This window comes from Bubalus kerabau, chromosome 2 (assembly GCF_029407905.1).
Source record: "Bubalus kerabau isolate K-KA32 ecotype Philippines breed swamp buffalo chromosome 2, PCC_UOA_SB_1v2, whole genome shotgun sequence".
Classification (NCBI taxonomy): domain Eukaryota; kingdom Metazoa; phylum Chordata; class Mammalia; order Artiodactyla; family Bovidae; genus Bubalus; species Bubalus kerabau.
This window is the reverse complement of record NC_073625.1, coordinates 191,359,015-191,374,693: the sequence shown is the minus strand read 5'-3', so window position 1 is coordinate 191,374,693 and position 15,679 is coordinate 191,359,015. Positions and strand designations below refer to the sequence as shown.

The following is a 15,679-nucleotide window of genomic DNA, read 5'->3' as shown; positions in this document are numbered from 1 at the left end:
CAGACGGGCGGACGCAGAGTCTGGGCTCCTGCCACGCCTCTGCCTGGGCAGTCCCCCACCCACCATCCCCCTGACACAGTGGCATGAAGCCCCTCCCTCCAGCTTTGGGGCAGACAAGGTCACACAGCAAGCATGCTCTCACGGTCAGTGGGGACTGGGTGGGCTCCTGGGATGCCTTGTTTGGGCCACGTCCATCAGGTTCATGGGTAGCCCTGTGCTTACCACGTGGGCAGCACCATCTGACTTTATAATCTCTCAATGCCCCATGAAGGCAACATGGAAGCAACAAGTCCCTGGGACCAGGGATGGCCCCCCCACATCCTTCAGGGTGACCCCAGGAAGCCAGCAAGACACCTCACTCCCAGAGTGTATGTCTGGAAAAAGCCATTGAGTCCAGAAATGAGGCTAAGAGGACCGACTCTGAAGGCCGCCCACAGGTCCTCCCAGGAGGGCATGACTGCATCCTTGGGTACCGCTTGAGGGCAGGGAGCCACCGTGGGGCCCCTGGAAGCAATGGGGGCTTGTGGGGAGACAGTTCACCTCCCCAGACCCAGCTGGCCTAGGCCACAGAGGCAGCTGGGCAGGGCTGAGGAGGCCCCTCCCAAGCCAGCAGCTCTAGTCACTGCTCCCCACAGCTGTCACGGCCAGCACAGAAGCAGGCTGCCAGTGCACATGCACGCACGCACGCACACTCATCCCTCCCTCCACAGGTGACTCTCATGCAGCTTTCAATGACCCCAGTCTCTTTACACGACTGCTGACACTAGAAGACGGCGCACGTCACGAGTCACCGCGACCACAGCATGGACGAACCTTGGCCGAAAAGACTGCATCAAATACTCAACTGGAAAATAAAGTCCCTCGGGAGCTGGTGCCCCTAATGTGTGCAATGATAAATGGACCAATAGTCCTTATAAATTATATAACAAGAGGCTAATACAGGAAGCAGTTACGTGGCTCATTAAAAAAAAACAACAGTAATATACTTTGAATATATTACTTTACATTGATGCTGTATTGGTTGTTTTCAGCAATAAATAAATAAATAAATAAATAAATAAAGTTCCTTCTTTCACAGCTGAGAACTACTGGTCCTCAAGGGTCCCCCAAAGGCTGGATGGGGGTGGGTTTTCCTGGGGGAGTGCAGGCTGCCTGTCAACCTGGGTTCCTCCATACCTTCTCATCACATCAATGTGTATTTTATCCTCAAACTGAATCATATGATGATAGAAAGCATTAGAGAACAGGGTGAGACTTTCTCCCTGAAATAAACATCTTCACAATAGCCCAGAAAGATGTTGGATTTCCATGAAAAGCAGCAATAAATAACCAAACAGTTCTAGGGTGTTGAGATAACTAAGTATTTCTCCTTCACTCTCCTCAGAGCCCCCCGTGATATGTCCCCTCTTCACCCTGAGATGACCCCTCACCTTCTTGTGAGATAATATCACCCTTCACAATGAAATGTCCCTTCTCTTCACGCTGAAATGTTCCCTCCCCTCACCCTGAGATGACCCTCCCTCACCCTGAGATGACCCCTCCCTCACCCTGAGATGACCCTCCTTCACCAAGACAACCCCTCCCTCACCTTGAGATGACCCCCCCCTCACCCTGAGATGACCCTCCTTCACCAAGACAACCCCTCCCTCACCTTGAGATGACCCCCCCTCACCCTGAGATGACCCTCCTTCACCAAGACAACCCCTCCCTCACCTTGAGATGACCCCTCCCTCACCAAGATGACCCCTCCTCACCCTGAGATGACCCCTACTCACCCTGAGATGACCCCTCCCTCACCCTGAGATGACCCTCCTTCACCATGACCCCTCCCTCACCCTGAGATGACCCCTCCCTCACCCTGAGATGACCCCTCCTCACCCTGAGATGACCCTTCCTCACACTGAGATGACCCCTTCTCACACTGAGATGACCCCTCCTCACCCTGAGATGACCCCTCCCTCACCTTGAGATGACCCCTCCCTCACTCTGAGACAACCCCTCCCTCATCAAGATGACCCCTCCCTCACCCTGAGGTGACCCCCTCCCCTCTTCTCCCCTTCCTCACCCTGAGATGACCCCTCCCCACCCTGAGATGACCCTCCTTCACCAAGATGACCCCTCCCTCACCTTGAGATGACCCCCCCTCACCAAGATGAATCCTCCCTCATCCTGAGATGACCCCTCCTCACCCTGAGATGACCCCTCCTCACCCTGAGATGACCCCTCCCTCACCCTGAGACAACCCCTCCCTCACCAAGATGACCCCTCCCTCACCCTGAGATGACCCTCCTTCACCAAGATGACCCCTCCCTAACTTTGAGATGACCCCTCCCTCACCAAGATGAATCCTCCCTCATCCTGAGATGACCCCTCCTCACTCTGAGATGACCCCTCCTTCACTCTGAGACAACCCCTCCCTCACCAAGATGACCCCTCCCTCACCCTGAGATGACCCCTCCCTCACCCTGAGACGACCCCTCCCTCACCAAGATGACCCCTCCCTCACCCTGAGATGACCCCTCCCTCACCCTGAGATGACCCCTCCCTCACTCTGAGACAACCCCTCCCTCATCAAGATGACCCCTCCCTCACCCTGAGATGACCCTCCCTCACCCTGAGATGACCCCTCCTCACCCTGAGATGATGCCTCCCCACCCTGAGATGACCCCTCCCCTCTTCTTCTAATTTTCCTGCTCCGTGCCCTGTCCAAGAGCAAACTAAGAGCAGTGCCCACCTGTGGCTGAGCAGGCAGAGCTCCAGGGACCCCCACGGTGACTCCAGGTGCAGAGACCCCTGGGACCCTGGGGCTCTGGATCTCTCATGGAAGCCCGACACCCCAGGCCTTCTGACACATGCTCACCACTGTGGAGGCTTGGCCTCCGCCTGGACATGCTCCACAAGGCCCTGGTACCTTGACCCCAACTTGGGTTTCAGCTGCTGACCAGCCGGCCTCACCTGTTCTGCACCCAGGGTTCCATGTGAGACATGGAGGGAGGAGACTGCCGAGCTGTGACCCGCGCAGGGCTCCGGTCCCTCTCCTGCCTTCCTGCTCCTCTGAGACAGGCCCTGAGGGGTGTGGTCGCCACAGGGTGGGCAACAAGGTGAGGGCGCCTTGGCCTGCCTGCCGTGGGCACCACTGGCCACAGAGCACCTGTAGGCACTGGCTTCGGCTGGGCTCCCGCGCCCACACAAGCAGCACAGTAGAGGGAAGGCCACCGGCAGCCTGGCTTACAGGAGCTCTCTCTCTGCTGGGGACAGGGCGGCGGAGAAACTGACCCCGACACCCGCACCTGGTCTAAGAGCGTTAGCCACACACGGCGCTCAGCGGCTCTCTCACCTGCGGCAGGTGCAGCTGCAGGCCCTCGCTGGGGATGGGCTGGCGAGACGGGGTTTGATCCAAGTGCAAGTTAAAGATAGTCGCCAGGGCAGACTGTGCGGCCCGGGCCTTGGCCAGCTTTTTGTTCCTCCCAGAGCCTTCAAAGAACTGGCCGTCCACAACCACGGACATGACGAAGTTCTTGGCATGGCTCTCCCCACTCTCTGAGAGGAAATCGTACTTGAGTCCCGGGCGCAGCTCATTCAAGATCATCACAGGGTTCTTCCCGCTGGGCGGCGGGAAAGGCGGGGGCCCAGGCAGGGGCGGCTGGGCCAGGCCGGCGGGCACCGGAGACGCAGCCAGGCTGAGGTCCCCACTGGAGCTGAAGGAATCGTCGCCATTGGAGCCCAGGTAGAAGGGCACCTCCGACCTGTCGGGCGTCTCGAAGCCGTTGAAGAGCGCATCAGGGAAGTCAGCCTGGTCAGATGTAAAGTCCGCGTTGGTGGACAGGCTGCGGCCCATGGCCAGGTGGGCCTCGGAGGCATTGGGGAACTGGACGAATGAGCGCAGGGCCTTCTCGGCCGCGTGCAGCTTGGCCTTCTTCTTCGTGGGGCCGGAGCCCTCGAACACCTGTCCGTTGACCTCGACAGACATGAGGAAGAGGGGCGCGTGTACTGGCCCCGTCTGCGACAGCAGCGTGTACTGCAGGCCGGGCTTGATCTCGTTCAGCTGCATCAGCGCGTTCTTGGGCAGTGCTGGGCCCGGCGCCCTCCTCCGCTTCTTCAGGCGGAACTTGGCATGGCCGTTGCTGCCCTCGTCCAGGGCCCGCTTCCTGCTGGTGCCCCCGCCGCCCCCGTTGGAGAGCGGGGCACCCTCGCCAGGCCCTGGGGCGCTGCCGTCCTTGGGGGGCGCGCCGTCCAGATTGCAGTTTTCCTTAACATCTGTGCTGCTCGAACCTGCGGTGCCCAGAAAGAGTAACTTACAACGCCTTCGTTGCAGGATCTTGTAAATGCAAAATTTATAGATTCCTTTATCTCTCTTTGTAACTGGTTAAGTGATGTGTGCTTATATATCTTATTCCTGGCTGCACTTTTAACCACAGAACTATCTGCCTACACTGGAACAAGCAATTTGATGTTCTGCTAAATAATGGCTAATCCTGTTTCTACTTAGTACCAACGACTGCTTTTGCATCAAAAGGTGAATCTTTAAGTCATCTTTTTCTATGAGAATATTCTGAAGCATCTAAAGGTATCTATTCAAGTTTATCAAAATGTGGAATAAACGAATCCAAGAAGACCTTACATTAATAATCTAACATCAGTATCAACAAAGTGCCTTTTATTCTAGCATTTCCTTCTTTTCAAGGCTGTTTCTCATCCTATACCCATACTGGGCTTTCAACTGCAGCCTTTCCAGAAGAGAAAACATGATTTAAAATACGCATTCACAAGTCACTTAGTTTTTCTGGTTTAAAATATTCAATTAATATGTGCAGTTGTTTGATTTGGTTCATGGATAAGTCTTAGAAAACTGTTTATGTAAAGTGTTCTGGCCTTTTAGAAATTATTTTGAAGGACACAGCTTCACTTCTGGTGCTCAGATAACTTTTTTTCAATATGTTATGAGGACCGATTTGTCTCTGAATCCTTAATACACCCCACGATACAAAAAAAACATATAAGGCCAGACATGAAGACTGACATGCTGGTGGTGGCCACGGCTTCCCAACTTCCTGAGGGTGGCAATGTGCTCCTTTTTAGAAAAACAAATATTTGATGAAATTACAGAATAATTTGGTTATACTACCTTTTAAAGGTAGTTTATTTTTACAACTAATAAAAATAATTTCTAGAACTCTAAAAGTTCATGGCAAAATAAACATGATTTTAACTTCAAAAAAAATGGGAATAAAAAAGCATTCACTCTTCCCTTTAAGTTTATCAAGCTTTTTGGAAAAGAGAAAAAGCAGTAACTTCTTGTTTTCCTGCTTAGCTTGCATAGGCCACTGGCTGCAGGAAGCACAAGGTTGATGACCACCGGGCTCTACAATACTGTTGATGTGAGTGTATTTAAAGCCCTACTGCTAACTTTTAAGAATCCACAAGTGTTTTCAGCCACAGAATATTGCTCACAATCATAAGCTGGTTTACAGGTGCCCCATTAGGTGGCCCCCGCTCCATCTCTATTACTTAACGTGAAAGAAGATTCTGACTATGCTAAGGAGGCCATTTCTATTACTTAACATGAAAGTAGATTCTGACCATGCTAAGGAGGCTGAGGATAGCCATAAAGACCTTCCAGCTGGACCCATGGGAGGCACTTAACGTGGCAGCAAGTCTGGGTCCCCGGCTGCCAGTGCCCACAGTTCAAGTTCCTGGGCTCCGGGCTGCCATCCTCACTGAGATGCAAGAACGGTGCTCATGTAAACACAGCCACAGGGAGACTGGCTCTATCTCTGCTATGGCTGAGATTAGGACACTGCCAAGCCTTTCCTGGTGGCTCAGACAGTAAAGCGTCTATCTGCAGTGTGGGAGACCAGGGTTCGATCCCTGGGTCGGGAAGATCCCCTTGAGAAGGAAACAGCGACCCACTCCAATATTCTTGCCTGGAGAATCCCATGGGTGGAGGAGCCTGGCAGGCTACAGTCCATGGGGTCGCAAAGAGTCAGACACGACTGAGAGACTTCACTTTCATTTTTCAAGCCTTCCTAGGACTCACTGCCTCCCAGGTACACCTGACACACACACCACTTTTCCCAGTTGACAAAGTTGACGGAATGAACACTAAATTTTCATTTATAACATCCTCCAGCAAAAGCTCAATAGGTTACTCCTTTCGGTGCTCAAAGGAAACAGAAGGTTAGAGAGGGCAGAGCGAGACAGAGTTTAGATTAACAAGTGAGCGAGAGCACGGCACACCGCACGGTTGCGTACATTCTCATGTTACTGCTGAACAGAATTATCAGTAAAGAAGTCAAGTCATGGTAAACATTCTGACATGCATTTAATCAAATGTTCATACTCTCTGAAACCAATGCTTTCCTTTAAGAAATAAAAATAGTCAGTGTTGATTATAGAAAAATACACTTTCTACAAGAGAGTTCACATGAATTCTACATTCTTCTGTGCTTCAGTTCACATGGCTTCTACGTTCTCATGTGCTTCAGAAGCTCGGAAATGCTACTCATGCTCTACTTTCCTAAAAACGCTTCTACATAAAGGCAAATAAAACACCAGAATTGCAAGAAGACATCCCACCCTCACAACTCTTCTTAAATAGATGCTTTCTATTTCCATATCATGCTATTTTATTTCATAAATGTGAATACTAATCATGATAAAAATGATCATTGCTTTCAAAATGACAGAAAAATATGGGACTGGCATTTCAGTTTCAGCACTAGAACCAGCAGCTTATCTTTCCAGAAAACGTATTCAGAAGGACTCTTTATCTGGTAATTGACCCCCAGAGCAGTCTGGGGACAGTTACATAGCCTACAGCATTGCGAAGCTTCCTCCCAAACCCGACAGCCAGCACCGTGGACAACAGCTCACAGCCCTGACGGCAGGGGGAGGGCTGCATGGGTGACAGTGGGCGTGGGGAGTGGGTTCACGGCAGGGGGAGGGCTGCATGGGTGACAGTGGGCGTGGGGAGTGGGTTCACGGCAGGGGGGGGGCTGCATGGGTGACAGTGGGCGTGGGGAGTGGGTTCACGGCATGGGGAGGGCTGCATGGGTGACAGTGGGCATGGGGAGTGGGTTCACAGCAGGGGGAGGGCTGCATGGGTGACAGTGGGCGTGGGGAGTAGGTTCACGGCAGGGGGGGGGCTGCATGGGTGACAGTGGGCGTGGGGAGTGGGTTGGCCCCACAGCCCCCCGAGAGTAACCGCTGGGGCAGCAGCCTGGAGAAAGCGCAGGCAGCCAGAGGTCACACCCATGCTGCCATGTGGCCCAAAACTGCACCTGGTCACGTCTTCTCATGCCAGCGTCCTGGGGGTGGCCTCCCACATGAGGGCACACAACTGCAGGGTCACCTGACAGAGACCCAGCAACCCACGGTACCCACTACCCTCGGGGACAGAAGCCTGGATTCTGTGAGCAGACAAGCTAACCCCAACACCTCAGCTATAGGCTCTGGGTGAGGCCGCAGGACGCTAGGCTGAAGTGTGTCCTCATCCCGAGTGACTGTTCATCCCTTACACCCGTGGGTTCTTCTAGGGACACCTCAACACACACAGGTAACAGGAAGGGCACACATCACACACACCAAAACTCTCAGTCTCTGCTGTGACCTCCCTACAGAACACGCCCAGCCTCTGTGGGAACCTGTAACCTTATCTAACTGCTCTGCTACCCGGGATCAGCAACAAACAGAACAGAGAAGTGTGTCTACTGACTCTTTATAGGGAACAGGGTCAAGGGTGCAGCCAAGGCCAGGGAGGGCAGTGAGGAGGGGCTTCAGCCAACTCCAGCCCTGAGGCTCATCAAACAAGACCAAGAGACTCATGTGAGCCCTTCCCTCAAACTGCAGGACAGCCCCACTGCACCTGAAGATTCTAGGCACCTACACGGCCAATCTCAAAGGCCACCTTAGATTTACACAGATGGAAATCAGGGCCATTGTTATGAGAAGCACATAGGGACACGAAGCATGCGGCTTTATGGCGTGTGTGCCTGGAGGCTGGGCCCCTCCTTTCAGCCATGTGCGCTGGGGCCCCAGGGCGAAAACAAGAATAAAAATTCAGACAAACCGCTATAAGGAAAACGCCCACAGCAGACTCCGAGACCTACTGTAGAGAATATATGAAAATTAAACACATGCCACTGTGAACAGGCTGTATCGAAGGAAAAAATCACCCTCCCCAAATCCGTCCCATTGCATAAATTCACAACACTAAGATTTTAATAGAAAAATGAGCCACTTGACACTACAGGATAGGCCTGGATCTTACTCATGTTTTCTTCATCTTCTACATCCATGGCAAAATACTTCTGAGGGTTTCTTGACTGGCGGAGGCTGTTTCTGTCTGAAAGACATCAAGAAGACCACACTGAGTGTACAAGTAATGTAAGTCTCCTCTGTGGGAAAACGGCAAAACAGGATGGTTAGGTCTGCCCTCTGGACAGCATTCTGATGCTCCCACGTCCTGAGCACATACCAGGAACCCCAGGGTCCCGGCCAGGACTCTGCAGCTGGGGTGGGGTGGGGCAGATTTCAGGCCACGTTGCAGAGGGCAGCCTGGATTCTGGGGTCAGGACCATGGAGAGCTCCAAGCCAGGGCAGGGTGAGGACCTATGCATCCCAGACTCATCAAGACAGACCCCAGACAGAACTCAGGCCCGGCTGCCACGTGATCTCTGCTCTGGGGAGACTTCAGTTTTTGGGTCATAAGATAAAGCTGTGGAGTAAGAACAAACATGCCTCAGCATTCACCCCACCAGTCCCCTCTCATCTTGAGCAGCATTGCATGGATGACATTAAAAAGCAAGCAATTCCTCAAATCTGACCTAATTTCTTAATTATGTATAATTTATTATTTTGTTGGCAGGAGAAACCACAAGAAATCCTCAAAGAACAATTATTCCAATTATATAATTTTTAACAAATTCAAGAGTTTCCTCTTCTTAAATACTTTGGCTGTACTTTGCAGGACTATACTAACGTGTTTGCTGCTGTTTGGTTGCTAAGTCGTGCCCTCTGCTTGGTCCGATTCTTTGTGGATCCGGTGGACTGCAGCATGCCAGGCTTCTCTGTCCTCCACTATCTCATGAAGTTTCTCAAATTCATGTCTATTAAGTCGGTGATGCCATCCAACCATCTCATCCTCTGCCACCCACTTCTCCTCCTGCCCTCAATCTTTTCCAGCATTGTGGTCTTTTCCAATGAGTTGGCTCTTCCCATCAGGTGGCCAAAGTATTGGAACTTCAGCATCAGCCCTTTCAACGAGTATTCAGGGTTGATTTCCTTTAGGATTGACTGGTTTGATCTCCTTGCTGTTGAAGGGACTCTCAAGAGTCTTCTCCAGCACCACAATTTGAAAGCATCAATTCTTTGGCACTCAGCCTTCTTTATGGTCCAACTCTCACATCGTACATAACTACTGGGAAAACCATAGCTTTGACTATGGTGGCAAACTGATATCTCTGGTTTTTAATATGCTGTCTACATGTGACATAGCTTTTCTTCCAGGGAGCAAGTATCTTAAATTTCATGGTTGCAATCACTGTTCAAATCTTGGAGCCCAAGAAAATAAAATCTGTCACTGTTTCCACTTTTTCCCTTTCTATTTCCAATGAAGTGATGGGATCGGATGCCATGATCTTTGTTTTTTGAATGTTGCATTTCAAAATAGCTTTTTCATTCTTCTCTTTCACCCTCATCAAGAGGCTCTTTAGCTTTCCTTCACATTCTGCCACATTCTAGAGTGGTATCATCTGCATATCTGAGAGTGTTGATATTTCTCCCAACAGTCTTAATTCCAGCTTGTGCTTCATCCAGTCCAGCATTTTTCATGATGTACTCTGCATATAAGTTAAAAAAGCAGGATGACAATATACAGCCTTGATGTATTTCTTTCCCAATTTTGAACCAGTTAGTTGTTCCACGTCCCGTTATAACTGTTGCTTCTTGTCCTGCATACAGGTTTCTCAGGAGACAGGTAAGGTGTTCTGGTATGCCATCTCTTGAAGAATTTTCCATAGTTTCTTGTGATCTACACAGTCAAAGGCTTTAGCAATGAAGCAGAAGCAGATGATTTTCTGGAATTTCCCTGCTTTCTCTATGATCCAACTGACGTTGGCAATTGGATCCCTGATTCCTTTGCCTTTTCTCAACCCATAATAAAGAATCCCATCAAATTGCCATTGAGGAAAAAAAGAGATTGGCAAATTTTGTAGTAACATGTTGCTTTGTATACAAATTAAATTGTAAATCAGTAAAAGGCAAATTTATTGCTTTTAAGAAAATGGTGACTAAAATGAGCTCAATCATGCTTATATCTTATACAGCTCTCTCATATAACACATATATAAAATAGTTTCCATGACAATCATTTGTTAATAACATTAACCCTTACTGTGTATCTGGCAAATACACAGTTAAATGAGTTAAAAGTTAAATGGGTTTCTGTTTCTTGGCTGTGCCACGCAGCATGTGGGATCATGGTTCCCCAAGCAGGGGTCGAACCCGGGCCCCTGCAGTGGAAGCAGCGTGTTAACCACTGGGTCACCAGAAGCCCCTCTGGATTTCTATTTAGACTCCTTTATTCAAGAAAGTGTTTCAGATAGTCTTTAAAGTATTAATATTTTATATTCATGAATTACTTCAACATATATGTTTCTGAAAATGTACCATAGGAAAAGCACAGTACTGGATACTATAAGAACCTAAAATGAATCAGACGGACTCTGCAACTGAGAAACTTAAATAAAAATATTGTCTGGATAGCTGACTATATTAAGGAATTACTTTTGATCATTTTAGGTGTGGAAGTAGTGTTTTTATCTTTTGTGATATATACTGAAATGCTTACAGATGAAATGGTACCTGGGATTTATTATAAAAGATGATCCAGTGCAGTGGGAGCAAGCAGATACAGATGAAACCGAGGAGCTGGCAACGCGGGTGCTGCCGGGGATGAGGGGTTCAGGCTGCAGTTCTGTACTGGTGTGTGTTTTAACCTTCCCACTACGGAGACTGTTAAAAGTAATGCCCTTGAGATCTAGAATGGACATGAGTGCTGACCGCCCCTCACCCTGGGTGAGGTATGGGTGCTCTGAGAAGCCTCGTGCGGTGGCTGCGCTGAGCCTGGAGGGGAGGGGCCTTTGGGAAGGACAGAGGCTGAGTGAGAAAGGACTTACCGCTGAGAGACTCGAAGATCAGTCCTGGAAGCAACCACACAAGCCGTCCAAACACCCTGCTCTCTCTGGCTGAGAGCTGGACTCGAAGCGGGCAGAGGGGCTCATGTGGTGGGAGGTCAGAGGGCACGTCCGTCCCCTCCCCTTCAGCCTGACTGGAAACCCCAGACGGCCCAGCACAGCACACGAGAAGGCTTGAGCAAGGGGTGGGGGAGAAGATGGCAGACAGCTGGGACCCGAGGATGGTGTGGCTGCGAGTCCCCTAGTCTTCTGCTTGCATCGCCACCCCAGACTTGGAGCTGAAGACACCAGCAATCTGAAAGCCCCACTGGGCAGACCCAAACTCCCAGCAAAACTGTCTCTCTGGCCAAGGGGCCAGGAGAGGCCCTCCCAGCAGGACAGGAGACTGACAGACTGAACTGCCCATTCCAGCCAGACCCCAGCCTCCCACCCAGCAGGAATACGGGGTGGGGGAGCCTTGAGTCCCATGCCCTCTGGGCTGTGACGACCCCTCCCACCCTGCCTGCAATGCAGTCAGGGAGAAGGGGTGGGAGCCTGGGCTGCCCCCACCCCGTGGCACCCAGGTGCTTGCCCCTTCCTTGCTGGGGTGGCGCAGAAGGCCCCACCCAGCAGTGCCAGTGGAGGCCGGGGAGCCCAGACATGCAATCCCACCGGCAGCAATGAGGCAGATCTCCCCTCTGTTACAGAGGCCACGAGAGAAAGCAGCTGAAACAGAGGTTCAAGCAGGATTCGGATCAGAGAACATAATACGTCCAGGTTGCACTTGAAGTCACTCACCAGACTGAGAACCTCAAACTGAATGAACGAAGGCAAGAGATGCCTACCCCAGGACGTCAGCATTATCTGAGAAGGGCTTTCAAGCAGCAATCAAATCAGAAGTGGGAGGGATCAGTAACCAATCTCAACATAGCCTATATAGCCCGCATCACCAAGAGAGACAGGCAGACCACACAGAACAGAACAGGGGACTCGGAGACCAGCCCGCACAGCAAACCTGCTCACTGTTGACAAAGGCAGACAAGCCATGCGGTGAGGGGAAGACAGCCTCGCCCACAGAGCGCTGGGTCAACCAGCGATCTTAGCTCACACCCCACACAGGTCCTCGGAATGAACCACAGGCTTAATACAAAGCATAAAACTAGAAAATTTTCACAAAAATCATACCCCAAAACCAGGACTGGGCGAAGAGTTTGCAGACTAGCCATCAAATCCATAAAAGAAGAAAATGATAAACTGGAATCCATCAAAATTTATGGCTTTTGCTCTGCTAACAACTCTGTTAAGAAGATGAAAAGACCAGCTATGGACTGTGAGCAGATATGTGAAAACCACGCATGCAACTCTCAAGAACAGAACACACACTCACATGAGGAAGAGACATTTCACCAAAGAGAGCACACAGACAGAGACACACAGGAAATGACGTCCATCGGCATCAGCCACAAGGGAAAGGGACTGAGAGCCACACGCATCCTCCACACACCTACGAGAATGGCTGAAGCAGAGGGCCAATGACCCCAAGGCCAGCGGGCACAAGACAAAGTGGATCACCACACAGCCACCTGGGAACCAGCCTGGTGGGTTCTTAAAACTCAACACAGACATCGATCCCAGAGAAATGAAGACTTACATTCACATTAAAACAAACAGTGTGGGCGAATGTTTACAGCAACTTTTTTCATAACAGCCCCAACCCAGAGACAACCCAGGTGCCCTTCTGCAGGACCCGGCTGGACACACTGCGGGTCGTCCACACCAGGAGCGCCACAGGCAATAAGAAGGAACAAACCGTAAACACGCAACAACCTGGATGAGTCTCCAGAGGACTCAGCTGAGTGGAAAGGCCAACCCAAAGGTCACATATGTTACACCTATTTACACACTGGGAGCCTCGGGCAAGGCAGGCTTGAACTGCGTGGGTCACTCAGACACAGATTTCTCTCACTAAACGCATACTGCCCACTGCACATCCCAAGGCCGGCTGAAGCCAAGGACAAGGACACAGAAGGCCGACGACCCATTACGTGGGTTTTTGACGGCAGCTCTGGTCAACATCCAACCCTGCGCAGTTCAAGGGTCAACTTTCAAGGGTTCCTAAAATGAGAAAATCATAGAAATAGGGAGCAGAGCAGTGGCTGTGGGGGTCAGGGAGGATGTGGGCGTGGCTACAAAGCACAAGGGGGTGGGGGTCCTGGTGACAACAGATGCTCTGGACCTGTCCCTGGGGTCTGCCCCCCACTGAGACCGCACACCGTGTAAAGGGAACACAATTCCCCTGTATTCACAGCTGTTCATGAATGTGGGTTCTCTCAAAATAAAAACGTCGATTTAAAAGTAGGCAGAAGGTACACAGCATATTCATATGTAACTAATCAGTGACTGGTGTGCTGAGAGGCTGGCTTCCCTGGGGTCTAGGACGAGGGGAACACACGCCGGCAGTGACCATGACGGGCAGTCTGAGCCACAGGAGTCCTGTGGCCCCAGAGCTCACTCGGTCTATAGGACGTGCCTTGTTTTCCTGCTCTTTCATACCCAAGTCCTAAAAAAGGACAGGGAAAATGTCTCACAGTAGAAAATAGTCAGGCTGTGCACCGTGCCGCTGAGTACACGTGTAACAGAATGGAAGCCAGAGACCTCTTGCAGGGCAGAAGCTGGCACTTCCAGCTTGCACAAATGCCAGCCTTCATACTGAAGGTTATAAAACAAAGCAAAATAGCAAATACAAGCACTTCAGAGCATTTTACATAACCATTTTTATTTCATTCTGAAAAGCACCTTATATGGCCTGCACCACAAACACTGAGGAATGAAAACCCCATCAAAAATCCCATATGAACAAAATTCCAGCAACTGCCAGTGAAAGAAAAGCTCTGTTTGATAGCAACATTCGAATAATTTCTTCATTTTGCAGGATTCCCCCAAAGCGTTAAGAAGTAGGCAGTAAGGTAGGAAAGACGATTAAACTCGGCATCAAAAGACCTGGGATTTCAGTTTAACTTGGCTCCAGTTATAATCTCAACTCTCCTTTTCTACAGTAGAACTAGACACACTGATGCTAAAGTTTATGTGGAGAAATAATCAGATTTGAATAATTAGGGGAACTCTGAACTGAGCAGCAACGAGGTGGGGCTGGTCCTCCCAGACTGGAAAGGATGGAGCCCCAGAATGTGCTCATGGCTCATGGACACAGAGCAGAGAGACAGACTCAGGACAGAAGGGCTTCCCCAGCACTGACCAGTGCCCTTTATAACAAGTGGGGCCAGACCCGGGGTGACCCCTGGAGGAAGAGGAGGCTCGAGCCACCAGGGCCCTCGGTCAGTGTCGGCGTCGGCTCCCTGTGGGTTTGCGTCTGACTTCCCATAACGCCACCCCATGGCAAAGCTTTACTTTCTAAGTGGCTGGTGGGTAGATGGTCATCTGTTGTGTGATTCCTTACATGCTTGTAGGTGTTTCTGATGTAAGACAAAGTATAAATAAATACGCAAACTATAGCATTTCTCTCCGCATCTCTCACTGTGTAAACACCAACCTGCACGCATGCCTCCCCTCCCTTGGTGAAAAGAAGAGTTTCTGGAATAAAACATGAAGAACAGGACTTACTCACATTCAAGATGCATCAGAACATGAATTCTCTGTTGTGCTGGTTAAAAAAAAAAAAAAAAAGCTATCTTGAGGAATTCACTAAAAATTTTAAAAATGTTAAGAGAGACAGTAAACTTGACAAAACTTACTAGTAATTATTACTCATTTTAATCTACCTTATGCTCTGAAAAGGATGGTTTTGAAAAGGTTTTACATATTCTTAATGACTGTTATGGGTTTCAGTTAGGAGCCATACACTACAAAATTTGAAAGAGAGAATTGTTAAAATGAAGATTCTTCATGTTAATTCTTTTTACTATAAATCAAACAACTTGTTAAGGGGCTACCCTGGTGACTCAGATGGTAAAGAATCTGCCTGCAATGTGGGAAACCTGGGTTCAATCCCTGGATTGGGAAGATCCCCTGGAAGAGGGCATGGCAACCCACTCCAGTATTCTTGCCTTGGAGAATCCCAAGGACAGAGGATCCTTGGCGGGCTACAGTCCATGGAGTCACAAAGAGTAGGACACGACTAAGTACAGCACAGACTAATTTTGCAGCTATCGGAAAAAATTGAAGGCTGATTTGATTATTTATTTAACAAAGGTGATTGAAGTTTAAATAATGTCAAATTCAACAACTTAATCATGCATGTTTAGAGAACGCATTCATGACTTGTATTTTGCTTCCAATATTTTGCTTTCTAAACAAAGTAGTATCACTAAAATATTCAAAACAATCAACTTATAATACTTTACAATGAAATATTTTCCTTTCTAGGAAACCACCCAAATAACAGATGCTCAGTTCAGTTTCCCTTTAGAGACTCGGTACACACTGGACACGGTTAGGCAGACTGTGTACAACAAACAAGGCTCAAGCGCTACTTTCCGAGAATGTAG

At 49.8% G+C, this 15,679-nt stretch overlaps 1 protein-coding gene across 1 annotated transcript in view; it reads right to left on the bottom strand.

The window, feature by feature from the left end:
- The window catches only part of ADARB1 (adenosine deaminase RNA specific B1), a 112,334-nt gene that overhangs the window by 29,453 nt on the left and 67,202 nt on the right, over positions 1–15,679 (bottom strand). Inside the window, exons 4-7 of the mRNA XM_055569831.1 lie at positions 14,800–14,835; positions 8,270–8,344; positions 8,069–8,107; positions 3,338–4,272 (exon numbers count right to left, since the gene is read on the bottom strand). Coding sequence (XP_055425806.1) covers positions 3,338–4,272; positions 8,069–8,107; positions 8,270–8,344; positions 14,800–14,835 — 1,085 coding nt within the window. The remainder of the gene's footprint in view (positions 1–3,337; positions 4,273–8,068; positions 8,108–8,269; positions 8,345–14,799; positions 14,836–15,679) is intronic.